The following is a 16,298-nucleotide window of genomic DNA, read 5'->3' as shown; positions in this document are numbered from 1 at the left end:
TGGATGTTGAGTTGTATGTACAGATTGTTATAAATATACAGGTTATAAGGTGCTGTGTACAAGTGCGAATGTAGAAGGTATTGCATTGTATATTGATATAAGGTGCTGTGTACAAGTGCGTATGAGAAAGTATTGCACATATTTATTGCACAGTAAGGGGATATTTAACTGTTCATAAGGTAGACAGCCTGAGGAAAGAAACTTTTCCTGTGTCTGGCTGTTTTTGTGCTTGGTGCTCTGAAGCGCCGACCAGACGGTAACAGTTCGAACAGGTAGTGTGCTGGGTGTGAGGGGTCCAGAGTGATTTTGCGAGCCCTTTTACTCACTCTGGTGTTAGAGAGAGTTAGAGAGCAGCATTGGACATTACAAAATTATTTTCAAACCTCAACATTTTGAGTCCAATTAAAAATTTTCATCTGAGGTGCATTTTCATGCTTCTTTGAATTTAAAGTGTTACTCTACTAACTTATCTAATATTGCACTATATGTGAATACAAGCAGTAAGTGAGTGTTGTAAATGTATGTAAATGTGTAAATAATGTGTAAATCTGTTTGAATAAAAACAATGGCTTATTTTTGGTCTGTATTTTAAATTTAATTTTACATTTTATTTTATTTTAACTATGGTAACGTGTCTCAAAATTTCACAAAGTTGTACTACCTTCTCATTTCTACATGTATGTATGTGTATGTAGCCAAATCAACTGCAAATCACGAAAGGCATCAAAGTTTGTTAAAGTACTTTGCTTTTTACCATTTCCCCACTCTCCAAATTGATGTGCTTGAGATAAAATATTTCATTCATGCTAACGGTTAGCCCAGAAAAAAAGTAAAAACTTTAAAGAGCAGCATTGGACATTCTAAAACTATTTTCATACCTCAACCATTTGCATGTCTTTTATATTTTTCATCTGAGGCGCATCTTCCCGATTCTTTTCTCGATGTAGAGCGGGATGTGATTGCGCATGCGCAGGAGGAATGTGCATTGAATTTAAAGTGTTATATTTTTAGTCTGTACTGCATAATATTGCACTTTATATGAATACATGCAGTGAGCGAGTGTTGTAAATGTATGTAAATTTGTAACTAACATGTAAATCTGTTTGAATAAAAACTAAATGGCTTATTTTTGGTTGTATTTTAAATGTAATTTTACATTTTATTTTATTTTAACGATGACAATGTGTCCAACAAGTTCACAAAGTTGTACTACCGTGTCATTTATACATGTATGTATATGTATGTAGCCATATCAACTGCAAATCATGAAAGGTATCGAAGTTTGTTAAAATACGTTGCTTTTTACCATTTCCCCACTCTCCAGATCAAATTGAAGTGCTTGAGATAAAATATTTCATTCATGCTAATATTTAGCCCAGATAAAGTACCCTACAAACTTTAGAGAGCAGCACTAGACATTATAATATTATTTTTTCATACCTCAACGTTTTGCGTCCAATTTAAATTTTTCATCTGAGGCGCATCTTCCCGCTTCTTATCTCGATGTAGAGCGGGATGTGATTGCGCATGCGCAGGAGAAAAGTTAAACGTTGATAATGATATGTTTTAGTCTGTACTACATAATATTGCACTAAATGTGAATACATGCAGTAAGCAAGTGTTGTAAATTTGTAAATAACTTGTAAATCTGTTTTAATAAAAACTAAACGTCTTCATTTTTATATGTATTTTTAATTTAATTTACAATTTTATTTTAACAATGATAACGTGTCCAAAAAATTATTAATTAATATTTTTTAAATTAAATTAATATGTATGTATGTATGTATGTATGTATGTATGTATGTATGTATGTATGTATGTATGTATGTATGTATGTATGTATGTATGTGTATGTAGCCAATGTATCATCTGCAAATCATTGAAAAATATTATTAATAAAGTCAGTGTAATAAATAACAACAACAACAACAACAACAACAACAACAATAATAATAATAATAATAATCATAATAGCATTTCAGTTAATCCTTTTTTAAATTTTATTTTTATTTAATGGTCGGTCTTTTTAAAAAAAATTGAAAATATTTAGTCACATAGTAATTACAGCTTGATAATTTTGAAAGATGCTTGTCTGTGAAGTGCACCTATGGTCCACGTCTAGTAACTAGTCACAGTAGGTAACTTAACTCCCGTCTGATGTCATAAATAGTAACTGAAGCCCTGAACTACTGAAACCATCTGAACCGCCTCTACCGGGAGGAGAGAGAAGAAAAACATGGCGAACTTTCCTCTGGAATAACTGTTTTCTGAGGAGCTGCTGAGCGATTCTGCAAGCCCTGTGCATCAACCAACTTATGCAGCAACACAAAGTGACTCTGAAGGAGGTTTAGTCGGGGAAACGAGGCTATTTCTCGTGGATTCGGAGCGTGTGGAGTATCATGGGATGGAAGTTTGAAACAGCTGAATAATAAAGTAGGACAGGATGGAGAAACAAGGAACGAGACGCGAAAAGGTAAATAAACGAACAACTTCAGTGAAACGTGAGACTGTGTTGTGTAACAATGTGCTGCAAAACTGGATGTATTATTGCGGTGTACTTTCATTAAGACTGGCTTTCCTGTTGGCGTGCCCCAAAGTGCAGTAGCAAAGCCTCAGTGAAAACAGAAAGTCAGATTTGACATGGCTTCAGTTTTATAGATTCTTTCCAGCTCTTTTTTTAAACATTAGGGTGCTTATTATGCAACTTTATATTTTAGATTAACATGTCATTTTTGTTACTAATAGAATTACCAGTGTGTGTTTGCATGAGATGGTTTAAAAGACTACATTGTCAGGTAAACAATCTGTACTTAAGCATTTCTGTAATGCACCTCCTGACGTTTCATATTAGAATAGAGGAAATGACAGTTTTGACAGTAGTCATCATGATGACATTTATCATCCATATCAGACCATGGCCAGATGTTTGGAGATATGGTGTGATCACCCAGAGGTTGCAGGTTTGATATATCATGGACACTCATGAAATTTCATGAAAACTATTAGTTTATTGTTTCTTGTATGTTTCTTGTATGTTTCTTGTGTAATTTGTTTGGTGGATATTCCTAAGCAAGTAAGCAAGGACTTGGCAATACCTAAGCAAGTCCTATAGCAGATTTAGTCAGTGATCATTTCTGTCAAAAAGCATTACTTTTTGTATCATTTTGCTCTATTGTACAATTTCATTGATAAAGTGTGTATATAGTTCGATCAAAATGAAGTAATAATAATAATTACTTTACATTTATAGAGCGCTTTTCTGGACACACAAAGCACTTTACACATTTTTGGTGGAAATCTCCCCATCCACCACCTGTGTGTAGCATCCACCTGGATGACATGACGGCAGCCATATTGTGTCAGACCGCACACCAGCTGATTGGTTGAGAGGAGACAAAGTGATGAAGGAAATTATGATATGGGGATGGTTATGAGGCCATGGACAGAGGCCAGTGGGCAAATTTGGCCAGGACATCCTGGGATTTTCATTTCAAAGGACATCCTGTGATTTTTAGTGATCTCGTTTTAACATCCCATCCGAAAGACGGCGCTCACTGAGCAGTATAGTGTCCCCTTCATTAATACTGGGGCGTTAGGACCCACACAGACGCAGATTGAGTTAGTGAGTTTTTGATGTTTTTATGTATTATATGTAATTTTAGATATATTTACATAAGAAGTGGTAGCATGTAGCAGGCTATCTAAAAAAACTTTACACATGCCTTTAGTTGTAAATCAGTATACGAAATACATAATTTAAAATAGTTTTATGTCATTATAACGCTCTTTTAAATTACATAAATTTAAACGAGATTTCATGGCATTTATATATATATATATATATATATATATATATATATATATATATATATATATATATATATATATATATATATATATATATATATATTAGTCAGGCACTACAAACTATACCTATTACAACTCCAGTGAACCAATAGGATCCTAGGCGAACCCAATTGTCAGGGGGGACCCGATTTCTTATGACACCGGTCCGGCAGCACCAACCTAGCTTTCCCATGTGGTCTCCCATCCAGGTACTGACCAGGTACTGCCACCCAGGGACAGGGACCCTGCTATTGAGGATATTGATTGCTAAATTATATTTGACTAAACTAGAAATGCATAGTTGCATAATTTATTGTCACGTTATAATTTTTTTGACAGAAAAATATACATTTATATTTAATCATTAAGCAGATGCTTTTGTCCAAAGCGACTTACTATTTCGGTTAGAATAAAAGCATATTTTGAATTTCTTGAAAACATTTTAAGGTCAATATTATTTGCCCCCTTCAGCAATATATATTTTTTGAATTAAGCTTGCCTAATTAAGCTAATTAACCTAGTTAAGTTTTTAGATTTCACTTTAAGCTGTGCTGAATACTAATATCTTGAAAATGATCAAGTGCTGTCATCATGGCAAAGATAAGAGAAATCAGTTATTAGAAAACAGTTATTAAAACTAATATGCCAGCAGGCACACAACTAGTGCTGTACGATTAATTGAAATCAAATCGAAATCGTGATTTATATGTGTGATTTCTAAATCATAACGCAGCGTGCCTGAACAGAGTGTGAGAACACTAAAGGCTGATTTATACTTCGTTGTCGAGTGATCAGCGTGACCCACAGTGCCTGACTTGCGTATAATGGTGGTGCATTTATACTTCTGCGTGCTGTTCGTGTTGCTCTGCAATAACACTTCCCAAACGCTTGCTAGCAGTAGGTTTTTATGTTCCTCTGTGTCGTGTTTCTTCACTGGTGTTTTGTTTTTTCTGAATGCTACCTTAAGTAGCTCAAACTCACTCATTTAGAGGCGGGAACCGGCAGATGTGCAACGACATTAATCGTAAGTTAAACACAATGCAACAGTTTCCATCTAGAGCAACTTCACAGGACTCGACACACACTCCAACGGGTTCACGCAGCTCTCAGTCCCACCCACACCATACCTGTCAACCCTCTTGTTTTTCCCGGGATTCTCCCGTATTTTACAGTCTTTGTCTGAAGGGTGGCAAATACACATTAAAAAGCCGAGCCTCCCTATATGCAACCCATACCGCCGAACCACCAGGGGCCGCCCCTTTCTCTTATATGTGAGTCTGTTCTGTGCTTTCGCTTTGTTTAGGCATGAAAACTCTTCGAGATAAATATAAAAACCGCAGGATTCCCTTTCCTTTTCATTACAGGTACCGTCTCCCCTTCATATGCAATCCTCAAAACAGTCATATAGCAGTGCATGACTGTCAACTCCTTAGTGATAATGAACGCTGTTTCCCAAACAGATACTGTACACGCAATTTGAAGCGGAGCGAAAGTCTGGGTTGTGGGTGTGTGTTGGAACAGACATATACACATAATTAATAATAATAATATCTAAAGATGTCGATCTTGGTGGGTTTTTTTCAAACACAAGTAATTTCGTCCTAAATGAGCATAAAAAGTTATGAAAGCAATCGAAACCTTTCATTATAACGTTAGATCTGTGCATTTATAAGTGACACCTGTTATTTAATGTAATGAAAAAAAAAATCTAAATAAATAAGAGATGTAAAAGATTAATTCGCTGCTCTTTTATCAGAATGTGTAAGTTATACAATGAAACGGCTAATGAGATTTGATAGCTTGAATCTATTTCTTTATAATAGCTATTAATTTTAATTAGCTGCTCTGTTTGCTGCTAGTGTATACTATTAAAGTTTTCTTTTGTAAATAATAATAATAAAAATATAACTGACCAATTAATTGTTTATTTACAAAGAAACAGCTCCAAATGAATATATTTGGTAATTTGGGGATTTTTTAAATTGGGGGGGTTGGGTTGTCGGAGGAATCCCTTATTATGGTGGGCATATCCCTTATTTTCACATCCCAATGTTGACAGGTATGACCCACACCAGTCACAGTTACCAAACTGACCAATCACAGAGCTTTCACTATGCGTCGATGCGACATGTAGTTAAATTTTTTGAACGGTGCGCGATAGTCACGGCGAGGGCTTTACGACCACTCAAAGGCTGTGCCGGACCATACGCGTGCGCTTGATGCAGAAGTATAAATCAGCCTTAAATAGGGTTCATAAACAGGGATGATGAGTTCAGCACAGGAATTTTCCTATAATATTTTACATCTCATTTGTTTTATTTCGGCTAGAATAAAAGAATAAAAATTAAATTTTTTAAAAAAACATTTTAAGGTCAAAATTAGTATCCCCCTTAAGTAATATATTTTTTTTCAATTTAATAACTTGCCTAATTACCCTACCTTGCCTAATTAAGCAAATCAAGCCTTTAAATATCATTTTAAGCTGAACACTAGTATCCTGAAAAATATCTAGTAAAATATTATGTACTGCCATCATGGCAAAGATAAAATAAATCCCTTATTAGAAATGAGTTATTAAAACTATTATGATTAGAAATGTGTCTTCTTTACGTTAAACAGAAATTAGGGAAGATTTATACAGGGGGGTAATAATTCAGGATGGCTAATAACTCTGACTTCAACTGTATGTGTATTGTAGCCTAAATGATTGTGTTTAGATAGCAGGTGCTGACAAGTTACATCACATGTTGTCATCCAGGCAACCTCCGTAGTGGTCATTCCCTGCAGACCATGACGTGATTCGTGGTGTTTTCAGACTCCACAGATGTTGGCGGGTGCACCTGTGTTTTCTTTGAACTCAGACTGCGAGAATGTGGAGAAAATCTTTAAATGAATAAGTCAAGGGGGATGTTTCAGGGGGCAGCAGATGGCCACACACTCATCTGAGTGCATCCTGGTGTTTTTAAACAAACCAAGCTGAATGAAATATTTAGCAGCAGTCGTCAACCATCACTGGCAACAGAAATCAAAACGTTTCTCCCATACTTACAGTCGTATACTTACTGTATGCTGTTTATGTGAAATTCCATTCTTGCGTTATAAAATACAAGGAAGTGCTTAATGCATCCTGATTGCAGAAATACGACACATTAGAGAATATTTGCAAAAATATGTGGTGACAGTCCTGATGTTTTTCTGTTTTTCATCAATACTCAGATGCTACATGAACCAGTGCATGAATAATTATGTTTATCATACAAGAAAATAAACAGATGTCCCTAAAATCAAACATAGAAATGCATTAATTTCAAAACTTTGTTGTGTTTGACGCAAACCATGTCTGTCCTTGCTGCAAGTGAATGTTTGTTTATTGTTTGACTTAGTTTTAGACTGTTAAAAGTGTTTTTGAGGAGAACATTTTACAATACAAATTCAATGTTTATTCAATGTTACATGTTTCCTTTTTGTAATTTTAACAGTGGTGGCCAAAATGATTTTCACCAACTAAAAATGGTTTTAACTCCGTTATTTCTGCCTTGTGTAAGTAGAAAATATCAGTTTACATTTAAAAACATGGGCGTCACGGTGGCGCAGTGGGAAGCACGGTCGCCACACAGTAAGAAGGTTCCCGGTTCAAGCCCTGGCTGGGTCAGTTGGCATTTCTGTGTGGAGTTTGGGCGTAAAACATATGCTGAATGAGTTGGGAGTTCATTCCGCTGTGGCGACCCCTGATTAATCAAGGGGCTAAGCTGAAAATAAAATAAATGAATTTAAAAACATTTTTAATATCGAAAAACATTCGATATTAATTGTAATTCAGTGAGATTTTTGTATTCACAAGTTGGGGCCCAGCAGGCACACAACTAGGGCTGTGCGATTAATTAAAATTGAATAAAAATCGCGATTTAAATGCGCCGTTTCTAAATGGCCTTATAGCATGATTTTGGCCACAGCCATATCACCCTGCAGCCAAATACCAGTTACTCACTGAAGCTAAGCAGGGCTGAGCGTGGTCAGTACCTGGATGGGAGACCACATGGGAAAAACTAGGTTGCTGTTGGACGTGGTGTTAGTGAGGCCAGCAGGGGGCGCTCAACCTGTGGTCTGCATGAGTCCTAATGCCCCAGTAAAAGTGAAGGGGACACTACACTGTCAGTGGGCGCCGTCTTTCGGATGAGACGTTAAATCGAGGTCCTGACTCTCTGTGGTCATTAAAAATCCGCAAACCTGCTCGCGAAAAATACACACTTAGACCCCCGCTTACACTAATACATCTCAGCTTTAAAATGGCGTTTTAGAATGAAAATGATCCACATCCACACTGTTTTACTTAGCATTTCCGAACAGCCCTCCGTCTGCTGAAAACGCATGTGACCCAGACAAAGACACAGCAACACACACAGCCACACACACTGTCATGCGCTCGTTTGAGCTCCAGAGAGCAGTGTACGTCTGGCAGTTTAACAAGGATGTACCGCTGAATGGCGTCTCACTATAGTTGTTAAATGTGATATTTAATTAATCTTGTCTCAATCTAACGACTCTTCTGTCTTTTGAATCAATAAGGTAACGTGTCACAGTAGCTATGTTTCTATCCACCTATTTTCTGCTCATTTTGCATATGCGCATTAAAAAACGGTTGATGGAAATGCCATGATGCGCATACATTTTGAAAATGCGCATAAAAAACGTATGCGCATAACTGAGTAGGATAAACTTTTTATTCGATAAGAAAAGATGCGCATAAACTACAATGGAAATACACTTTTACCGCACAAATTTCAGTATGCGCATCAAAAAAGGTCATGTGATTTTGTTATGAGAGATCATGTGATGATGAAAATGTGCGTAAATGGACAAACCAGCAGGCTGAGCACACTGTAAAACATCTGAACTGTTGTTTTGGTCAATCTAAAATGCCTTACTGTTTAAGTATCAGTGTTATTATATTAATGAACTGCAGAATCAAGAGTGTCTGTGCTCCGCGTCTGACACCTTCAAACGCCACCGCGCGTTCACTTCATGTCAGGATTACCTTCTGAGGCGCAAGTCATTTATTAGATGAAGAAAAGATTGACGCAGCTTCTCCTACCGCAGTAAATTCAGTTTTTACTGTTGATATTTGGCACCAGTTAATCAGGAAGTGACGATTTTGTTCGCTTTGACTCGTTGGATGGAAGCGCTGCTTTATTCGCACGTCTTTAATGCGATAATCCAGTTTTGCGCATAAAGTTCATTCGCATTTTTGGATGGAAACATAGCGGTCAGTACACTGCTTCAATCTTTCACTTTCACACTTGTACTTGCTAATTTTAGTGAAAACCTCAGATACTGTTGGTTGGGCACCTTTTACCGACCAAGTTTGTGGACACCATTATACAGAAACAGATCACTCTGCCGATTCATGCCAGAGTCCCTCAGAAAAAGTGATTGAAAGGTGGTAATTTGTGTGTAACTTATCTTTATTTATTTATGATTTGGTTATGGGTAAAACTAAGACCATGCGGGTCAGGTAGTTGAAATGTTAGGCTACAAATAATTAATTTGTTATGAATTAATTAATTATTCATAAATAATTAATTCACCGCCTTATAAGACGACAATGCCATCATCCATCATGATGTTTTACATTAGACATCGTACAATGCCAAATTGGTCGACATCGCCCAACCCTTCCAATCATAATGCAGCATGTCTAAACAGAGTGCGAGAACAGGAGACTTAATAGGCTGCATAAACAGGTATGATGAGTTCAGCACAGGAGGACTTGGTGCCCAAAATAAGTCAACATCTGTGGTGTGGGACTACTAAGATAAAGGAAGGCTGATTGACGTGCAATATTCAGCAATATCAGAACCCATATAGCCTCTTCACTCTTGTGTATTACTCCGCCCACACGAGTGGCAAGCAGAGGACTACAGTTTGACAAGTTTTGCTGCTGTTGGACAACATAAAGTACTTTTGAGGCTTTTTAGGCAAGAATGTAATTGTTTTGTAGCAAAGCAAAGACGGTTGACATTGTCCATACACAAGATGGTGACAGAAACCGCATAATGAACCCTTAGAGGAGACAAACTCAGCGTAAACCTACAAACTACAGCTGATTAAATCATTATTAAACATGTAAGTGCCATTCTAAAGCCTCCTCTCCACTGCACATGACAAATGACAAGCAACAGAATGGAAGTCATTCATTTCCAATGGAGAGTAGTCCGGGAGCTGAGTGGAGTTCCGATCATCTCCGTATGCGGAAAATTTGGATCCGAATTGAGCTGCGGATCCGTTGAAATATTTGAAACTCCTGCAACTAGACCCAATGCGACCGGCCGAAAGGATGTGATGTATTCCAGTGTTGTCCAAGAAGATCCGTGAGCATTCATTCATTCATTTTCTTTTCGGCTTAGTCCCTTTATTAAAAAGGGTTTGCCACAGCAGAATGAACCGCCAACTTATCCAGCACATGTTTTATGCATTGGATGCCCTCCCAGCCGCAACCCATCTCTGGGAAACATCCATACACTAAGGACAATTTAGCCTACCCAATTCACCTGTACCGCATGTCTTTGGACTGTGGGGGAAACCGGAGCACCCAGAGGAAACCCACGCGAACGCAGGGAGAACATGCAAACTCCACACAGAAACGCCAACTGACCCAGCTGAGACTCAAACCAGCGACCTTCTTGCTGTGAGGCGACAGTACTACCTACTGTGCCACTGCGTCGCCACATATATATATATATATATACAACTGAAAATCACTGTTTATTACATTTTAACGAGGGTAATATTTTGGTATCTACTCAAGTACTGCACTTGATTTGTGTACAGTGTCCAGCACTGGCAATCTAATGCAGCATTTGGCAGTGCTGTTTTACTTTTCTTACCAGCATTATGGGGTCAGTCAGTGTTTAGAATTTCGTGAGATGTTCAGACGTTTGGAAATGTTTTGGGCAGAGGAGAAGGATTAAGACAGCTGTTAGACAGACAGATAGTGTAAAGTTGAGCTAACACCCCACAGGCCCTTCAGAGCGGGCATCCATTTCTCCATTGGCCTGATGCCTGCCAGAGGAGAGGCTTGTTTTCATTTTGACAGGAATGCGCCTCAGCCCCCTGACCTGCTCCAGACAGAGGGTGGGATCAAGAGCAGCCAGACAGACATGGAAGCAGTGAGACAGGGATCAACCAATGTTTGGTGTATCAAACTAGTGTTGAATCTTATGAAAACATTTCTGAGTCACATTTTTCTCACTTTTCTTGGCTATAGTCCCTGATTTATCAGGGGTTGCCACAGTGAAATGAATCGCCAATTACTCTGGCATATGTCATTTTTAATGTAGCGGATGCTCTTCCAGCCGCAATCCAGCACTGAGAATACACTAACTAGTGAATCTCCAGCGGTGGGAAAGCCCTCACACATTCTCAAACACATATAATAAATGATCAATACATATACTTACCGGCCACTTTATTAGGTACATCTTAGTAGTAGTGGGTTGGATCCCATTTTGTCCTTCAGAACTGCCTTTATTCTTCATGGCAAAGATTCTACAAGGTGCTGGAAATATTCCTCAGAGATTTTGCTCCATCTTGACATGATAGCATCACGCAGTTGCTGCAGATTTGTCGGCTGCACATGCATGATGCGAATCTCCCGTTCCACCACAGCCTAAAGGTGCTCTATTGGATTGAGTTCTGTTGACTGTGGAGGCCATTTGAGTACAGTGAACTCATTGTCATGTTCAAGAAACCAGTCTGAGATGATTCACGCTTTATGACATGGTGCGTTATCCTGCTGGAAGCAGCCATCAGAAGATGTGTACACTGTGGTCATAAAGGGACGGACATGGTCAGCAACAGTATTCAGGTAGGCTGTGGCATTGACACGATTCTCAGTTGGTACTAAAGTGAACGAAAAAATGTGCTAATTGTATTCCTGTGTGAATTGTAGCCTCAGTTTCCTATTCTTAGCTGACAGGAGTGGCAGCCAATGTGGTCTTCTGCTGCTGTAGCCCATCTGCCTCAAGGTTGGACGTGTTGTGGTTCAGAGATGCTCTTCTGCAGACCTCGGTTGTTTATTCGAGTTACTGTTGTCTTTCTATCAGCTGGAAACAGTCTGGCCTCCGACCTCTGGCATCAACAAGGGATTTGCGCCCACAGAACTGCCGCTCACTGGATATTTTCTCTATTTTGGACCATTTTCTCACAACCTAGAGATGGTTGTGCGTGAAAATCCCAGTACATCAGCAGTTTCTGAAATACTCAGACCAGCCCATCTGGCACCAATAACCATGCCACGTTTAAAGTCACTTAAATCACCTTTCTTCCCCATACGGATGCTCGACTTGAACTGCAGCAGATCGTCTTGACCATGTCTACATGCCTATATGCATTGAGTTAATGTCATGTGATTGGCTGATTAGAAATTTGCGTTAACGAGCAGTTGAGAAGGTGTACCTAATAAAGTGGCCGGTGAGTGTACAGCTTCTATACATTATGTATATATAGAGAAGAAATCTAAATTGGAGGACAGTTTATAAAAACTAAATGTTTTTTTTTCTGAAATATTGTAGTAGGGCAACACGGTGGTGCAGTGGGTAGCACAATCGCCCCACAGCAAGAAGGTCGCTAGTTCGAGCCCCGGCTGGTCATTTGGCATTTCTGTGTGGAGTTTGCATGTTCTCTCTCATGTTGGCATGGGTTTTCTCTGGATGCTCCGGTTTTTCCCACAGTCCAAAGACATGTGCTGTAGGTGAATTGAATAAGCTAAATTGACCATAGTGTATTTGAGTGTGTGCAAGAGTGTGTGGGTGTTTCCCAGTCCTGGGTTGCGGCTGGAAGGCCATCCGCTGCGTAAAACATGTGCTGGATGAATTGATGGTTCATTCCGCTGTGGCGACCCCTGATAAATAAAGGGACTAAGCTGAAAAGAAAATGAATGAATGAATATTGTACTAAGGAATCTGAATTGTGACTAGTAACATGGTAGTAACACATTCGTAAATCACAAAATAAACAAGGCACTTCAACAAAAAAGAGATTTATTTTTTATAAAATATATGGATCACAATTAGAGAAATTATAAAAATGTGTCGGGGCAGCACGGTGCGCAGTGGGTAGCGCTGTTGAATGTTCCAATCACAGCAAGAAGGTCGCTGGTTCGAGTCCCGACTGGGTCAGTTGCCATTTCTGTGTGGAGTTTGAGCGTAAAACATTTGCTCGATAAGTTGGCGGTTCATTCCGCTGTGGTGACCACTGATTAATGAAGGGACTAAGCCGAAAAGAAATGAATGATTGAAAAGAATGAATGACTAAAAAATGTGTACGTGTAAAGGCCCTTGCTCTGAGTGACTTGAACACATCTGCAGCCACAGTAGGCATGGGCCTGTATAGGACTGGGCCGCCAAGATAAAAATATCACGGTTTCACAGCATCACGGTATTGTGATTACTGCTCTAATATACATTAGTTTTTAATGTCTGGGTAAAAAAAAAAAAAAAATTCCCCCTTTTAAAACAATATATTCTATTCTTTGAAAGATTTATGATATGTTGGAGAAGTAAACACATCAGATTATATAATTCAGATGAAGCATTGACTTCTGTTGTCTTCATTTGTTTCAAAAACACAGATTTCTTAACAATTTAAAACAGCATCTTTGGATATTTTTTTCTGCTGGAGATACTGTTGTCCTAAAAAATTAAACAAAAATTGTAAGAGCAATTCCATGCAAATGTCAACCTTGCCATGAACAAAACTAGGTTTTTGCATAATATTGACACCTTTTCTGCGTTTTTTTGTGCAAGCAAGTATTTTACAGTGCTTTAAAAATACTCAAAATACCTCTGCTAATGTTTTCAAACTATTATATTTGATTTACCAAAATCACACAAGTGCCTATTTCATTTGTCGCATCAATAACGGATCTTTTTCCTCATAGATGCAAAAAATGGCAAATAACATAAAGTCTGTTGTTTTTGTTCTATAGAGAGCCAACTGCTTTTGATTAGCATTATTTCTTTTGGGTTGTGCAGTTTAATTCACAGAATTTCTACAAAGTATGTTGTATACATTGTTCAAGATCTTGTTCTCTCCAAACTCTACTAGCCGGGCTTCCAGCTAACCCTATCAAACCTCTTCAGCTGCTTCAGAACGCAGCAGCACGAGTGGTCTTTGATGAACCCAAAAGAGCACATGTCACTCCGCTACTCACCCGTTTGCACTGGCTGCCAGTTGCTGCTCGCATCAAATTCAAAGCTCTGATGTTTGCTTACAAAGCGACCTCTGGCTTTGCTCCTTCGTATCTGCTCTCACTTCTGCAGATGTATGTGCCCTCCAGAAACTTGCGTTCTGTGAATGAACGTCGCCTCGTTGTTCCATCCCGAAGAGGGAAGAAATCACTTTCCCGAACTCTCACATTCAATCTGCCCAGTTGGTGGAATGAACTCCCTAACTACATCAGAACAGCAGAGTCACTTGCTGTCTTCAAGAAACGACTAAAAACGCAACTGTTTAGTCTCCACTTTCCTTCCTAATCTTCAACTGCCTCTCTGGCTATACCACTAACTGTACACTCTCTCTCTTTCTCTCTCTCTCTCTCTCTCTCTCTCTCAAAAAAAAAAAAAGTTTACTAATGCTTAGCTTCTTAGACTTTACACACCTGAAACTTGTCTATAGCACTTGTTCACTGCTGCTCTTATAGTTGTGTAAACTGCTTCCTTGTCCTCATTTGTAAGTCGCTTTGGATAAAAGCGTCTGCTAAATGACTAAATGTAAATGTAAATGTAAACTCTCAAACTTTTTTGGTCACATCCATAACGCATGTTGATTTTCCTCATTTAAAATACAAAACACGTTTACAGATCGATATATTTCTGATCCCATAACTCTGTGTTTAGTTGTTTTGCAAAATACAAACAGATGTTTCAATATAATGTTGACGTATACTTTCTCTGTGAATTTAGGTTTTGAGATTTTACTGTAAATGTCACATCCATAATGCTGTAATTGCTCGTATATAAAAAAAAAATCTTACACATCCCGCAAGAACGGTATTACTTTGACGGTTTTAAAACCTTGACTTTTCCAAATCGCAGTATACCTTGAAGACGGTTAACACCCCATGCCTAAGCCACAGGCCATATCAACACATTACTCTCTTACTCACTTACTCACATTGTCTCAGACAGGACATCACTAGTTTCTCAGAGACGGACAAGAGACATATTAGATAAACAAAAATTAGCCATAGTGAATGAATGTGGGTGTTACGGTGGCTAATTTGTTAGCAAGAAGGTGATAGTGCTAACCACTGAGCCTCATTCGAGTTCAGTCGTATGAAAATATACTTTTTTAAAAGGAGGTGTGGCACCCAATGCCATCTCTAAACCCAACCATGACTGGGGGATCAGCTAATCATACAAAATTGTACGAATAAGCATACACATTTATATGAATTAGCAACTAAATCAAAAAGTTACGATTTGCCATGAGATCTTGTTAGGAATACAGTTATTGCAGTACTCAACAATTGAATATTGCATATTTTGCCAGTATCGTGCAGCCGTAGTTAAACAAAACCTCATTATTATCATCAGTGCGTTTGAATATCTGGCATACGTTTTTCTAGATTACTTAAAGGTCTTGTTTACATGTAGATGTTAGACTCAGGTATTATTAGTTTAGTAATTTGAGTTTAAGTATCAGCTCAATTATTAGTTTGAGCTGTGATCATATGGGGGGAAAAAACAGCAGGTAAGGGAAAACAACCTTTCTATATTTTACTCAAATCAATTTTCACAGTCCTAGTTAAACAAAACCTTATTATTATCATCAGTGCGTTTGAATATCTGGCATACGTTTTTCTAGATTACTTAAAGGTCTTGTTTACATGTAGATGTTAGGCTCAGGTATTATTAGTTTAGTAATTTGAGTTTAAGTATCAGCTCAATTATTAGTTTGAGCTGTGATCATATGGGGGAAAAACAGCAGGTAAGGGAAAATAACCTTTCTATATTTTACCCAAATCAATTTTCACACCACGCTTGGATAATTTGACGTCCTCTGGCCAACCCTGTGCTGCTACTAATAATGAACACACGCTTTTAAAAGCATTGTCCTCCATGTTTATTGTGCCTGTGTTTATGATGTGCATAAACAGAGGTCAGCTTTAATTTATTGATAATTAGGGCCAGCACATCATTGTTAATGATGCTGCATCGTTGTTCTGTTTTGCATGAGAGCTCTGTAATATATGGAGAAAGCTGTAAGGATGCCCATTTGTTTCTAATCTTTACTTTTAATACTTTTATTCAGCCGAAATGTATTCATTTCTATCTACACTTTAAACAATGCAGGGTTCCACGAAGTTCCTTCATGTTGTACCAATACAAAGCAATTATTATTATTTTAGTAATCTTCAAATACTCAAAATTCAGTTTCAGTTGGAAGTT

At 38.1% G+C, this 16,298-nt stretch overlaps 1 protein-coding gene across 2 annotated transcripts in view; it reads left to right on the top strand.

The window, feature by feature from the left end:
• Window positions 1-2,231: 2,231 nt before the first annotated feature.
• The window catches only part of ttc28 (tetratricopeptide repeat domain 28), a 584,574-nt gene continuing 570,507 nt past the window's right edge, over window positions 2,232-16,298 (top strand). For both annotated transcript variants that reach the window (XM_056466243.1, XM_056466242.1), the window contains exon 1: window positions 2,232-2,476. In XM_056466243.1, coding sequence (XP_056322218.1) covers window positions 2,447-2,476 — 30 coding nt within the window. In that variant the 5' untranslated portion in view covers window positions 2,232-2,446. The remainder of the gene's footprint in view (window positions 2,477-16,298) is intronic.

The sequence above is a fragment of the Danio aesculapii genome, chromosome 10 (assembly GCF_903798145.1).
Source record: "Danio aesculapii chromosome 10, fDanAes4.1, whole genome shotgun sequence".
Lineage (NCBI taxonomy): Eukaryota > Metazoa > Chordata > Actinopteri > Cypriniformes > Danionidae > Danio > Danio aesculapii.
The sequence above is the reverse complement of the archived record's forward strand: the minus strand, read 5'-3'. Positions and strand labels throughout refer to the sequence as shown.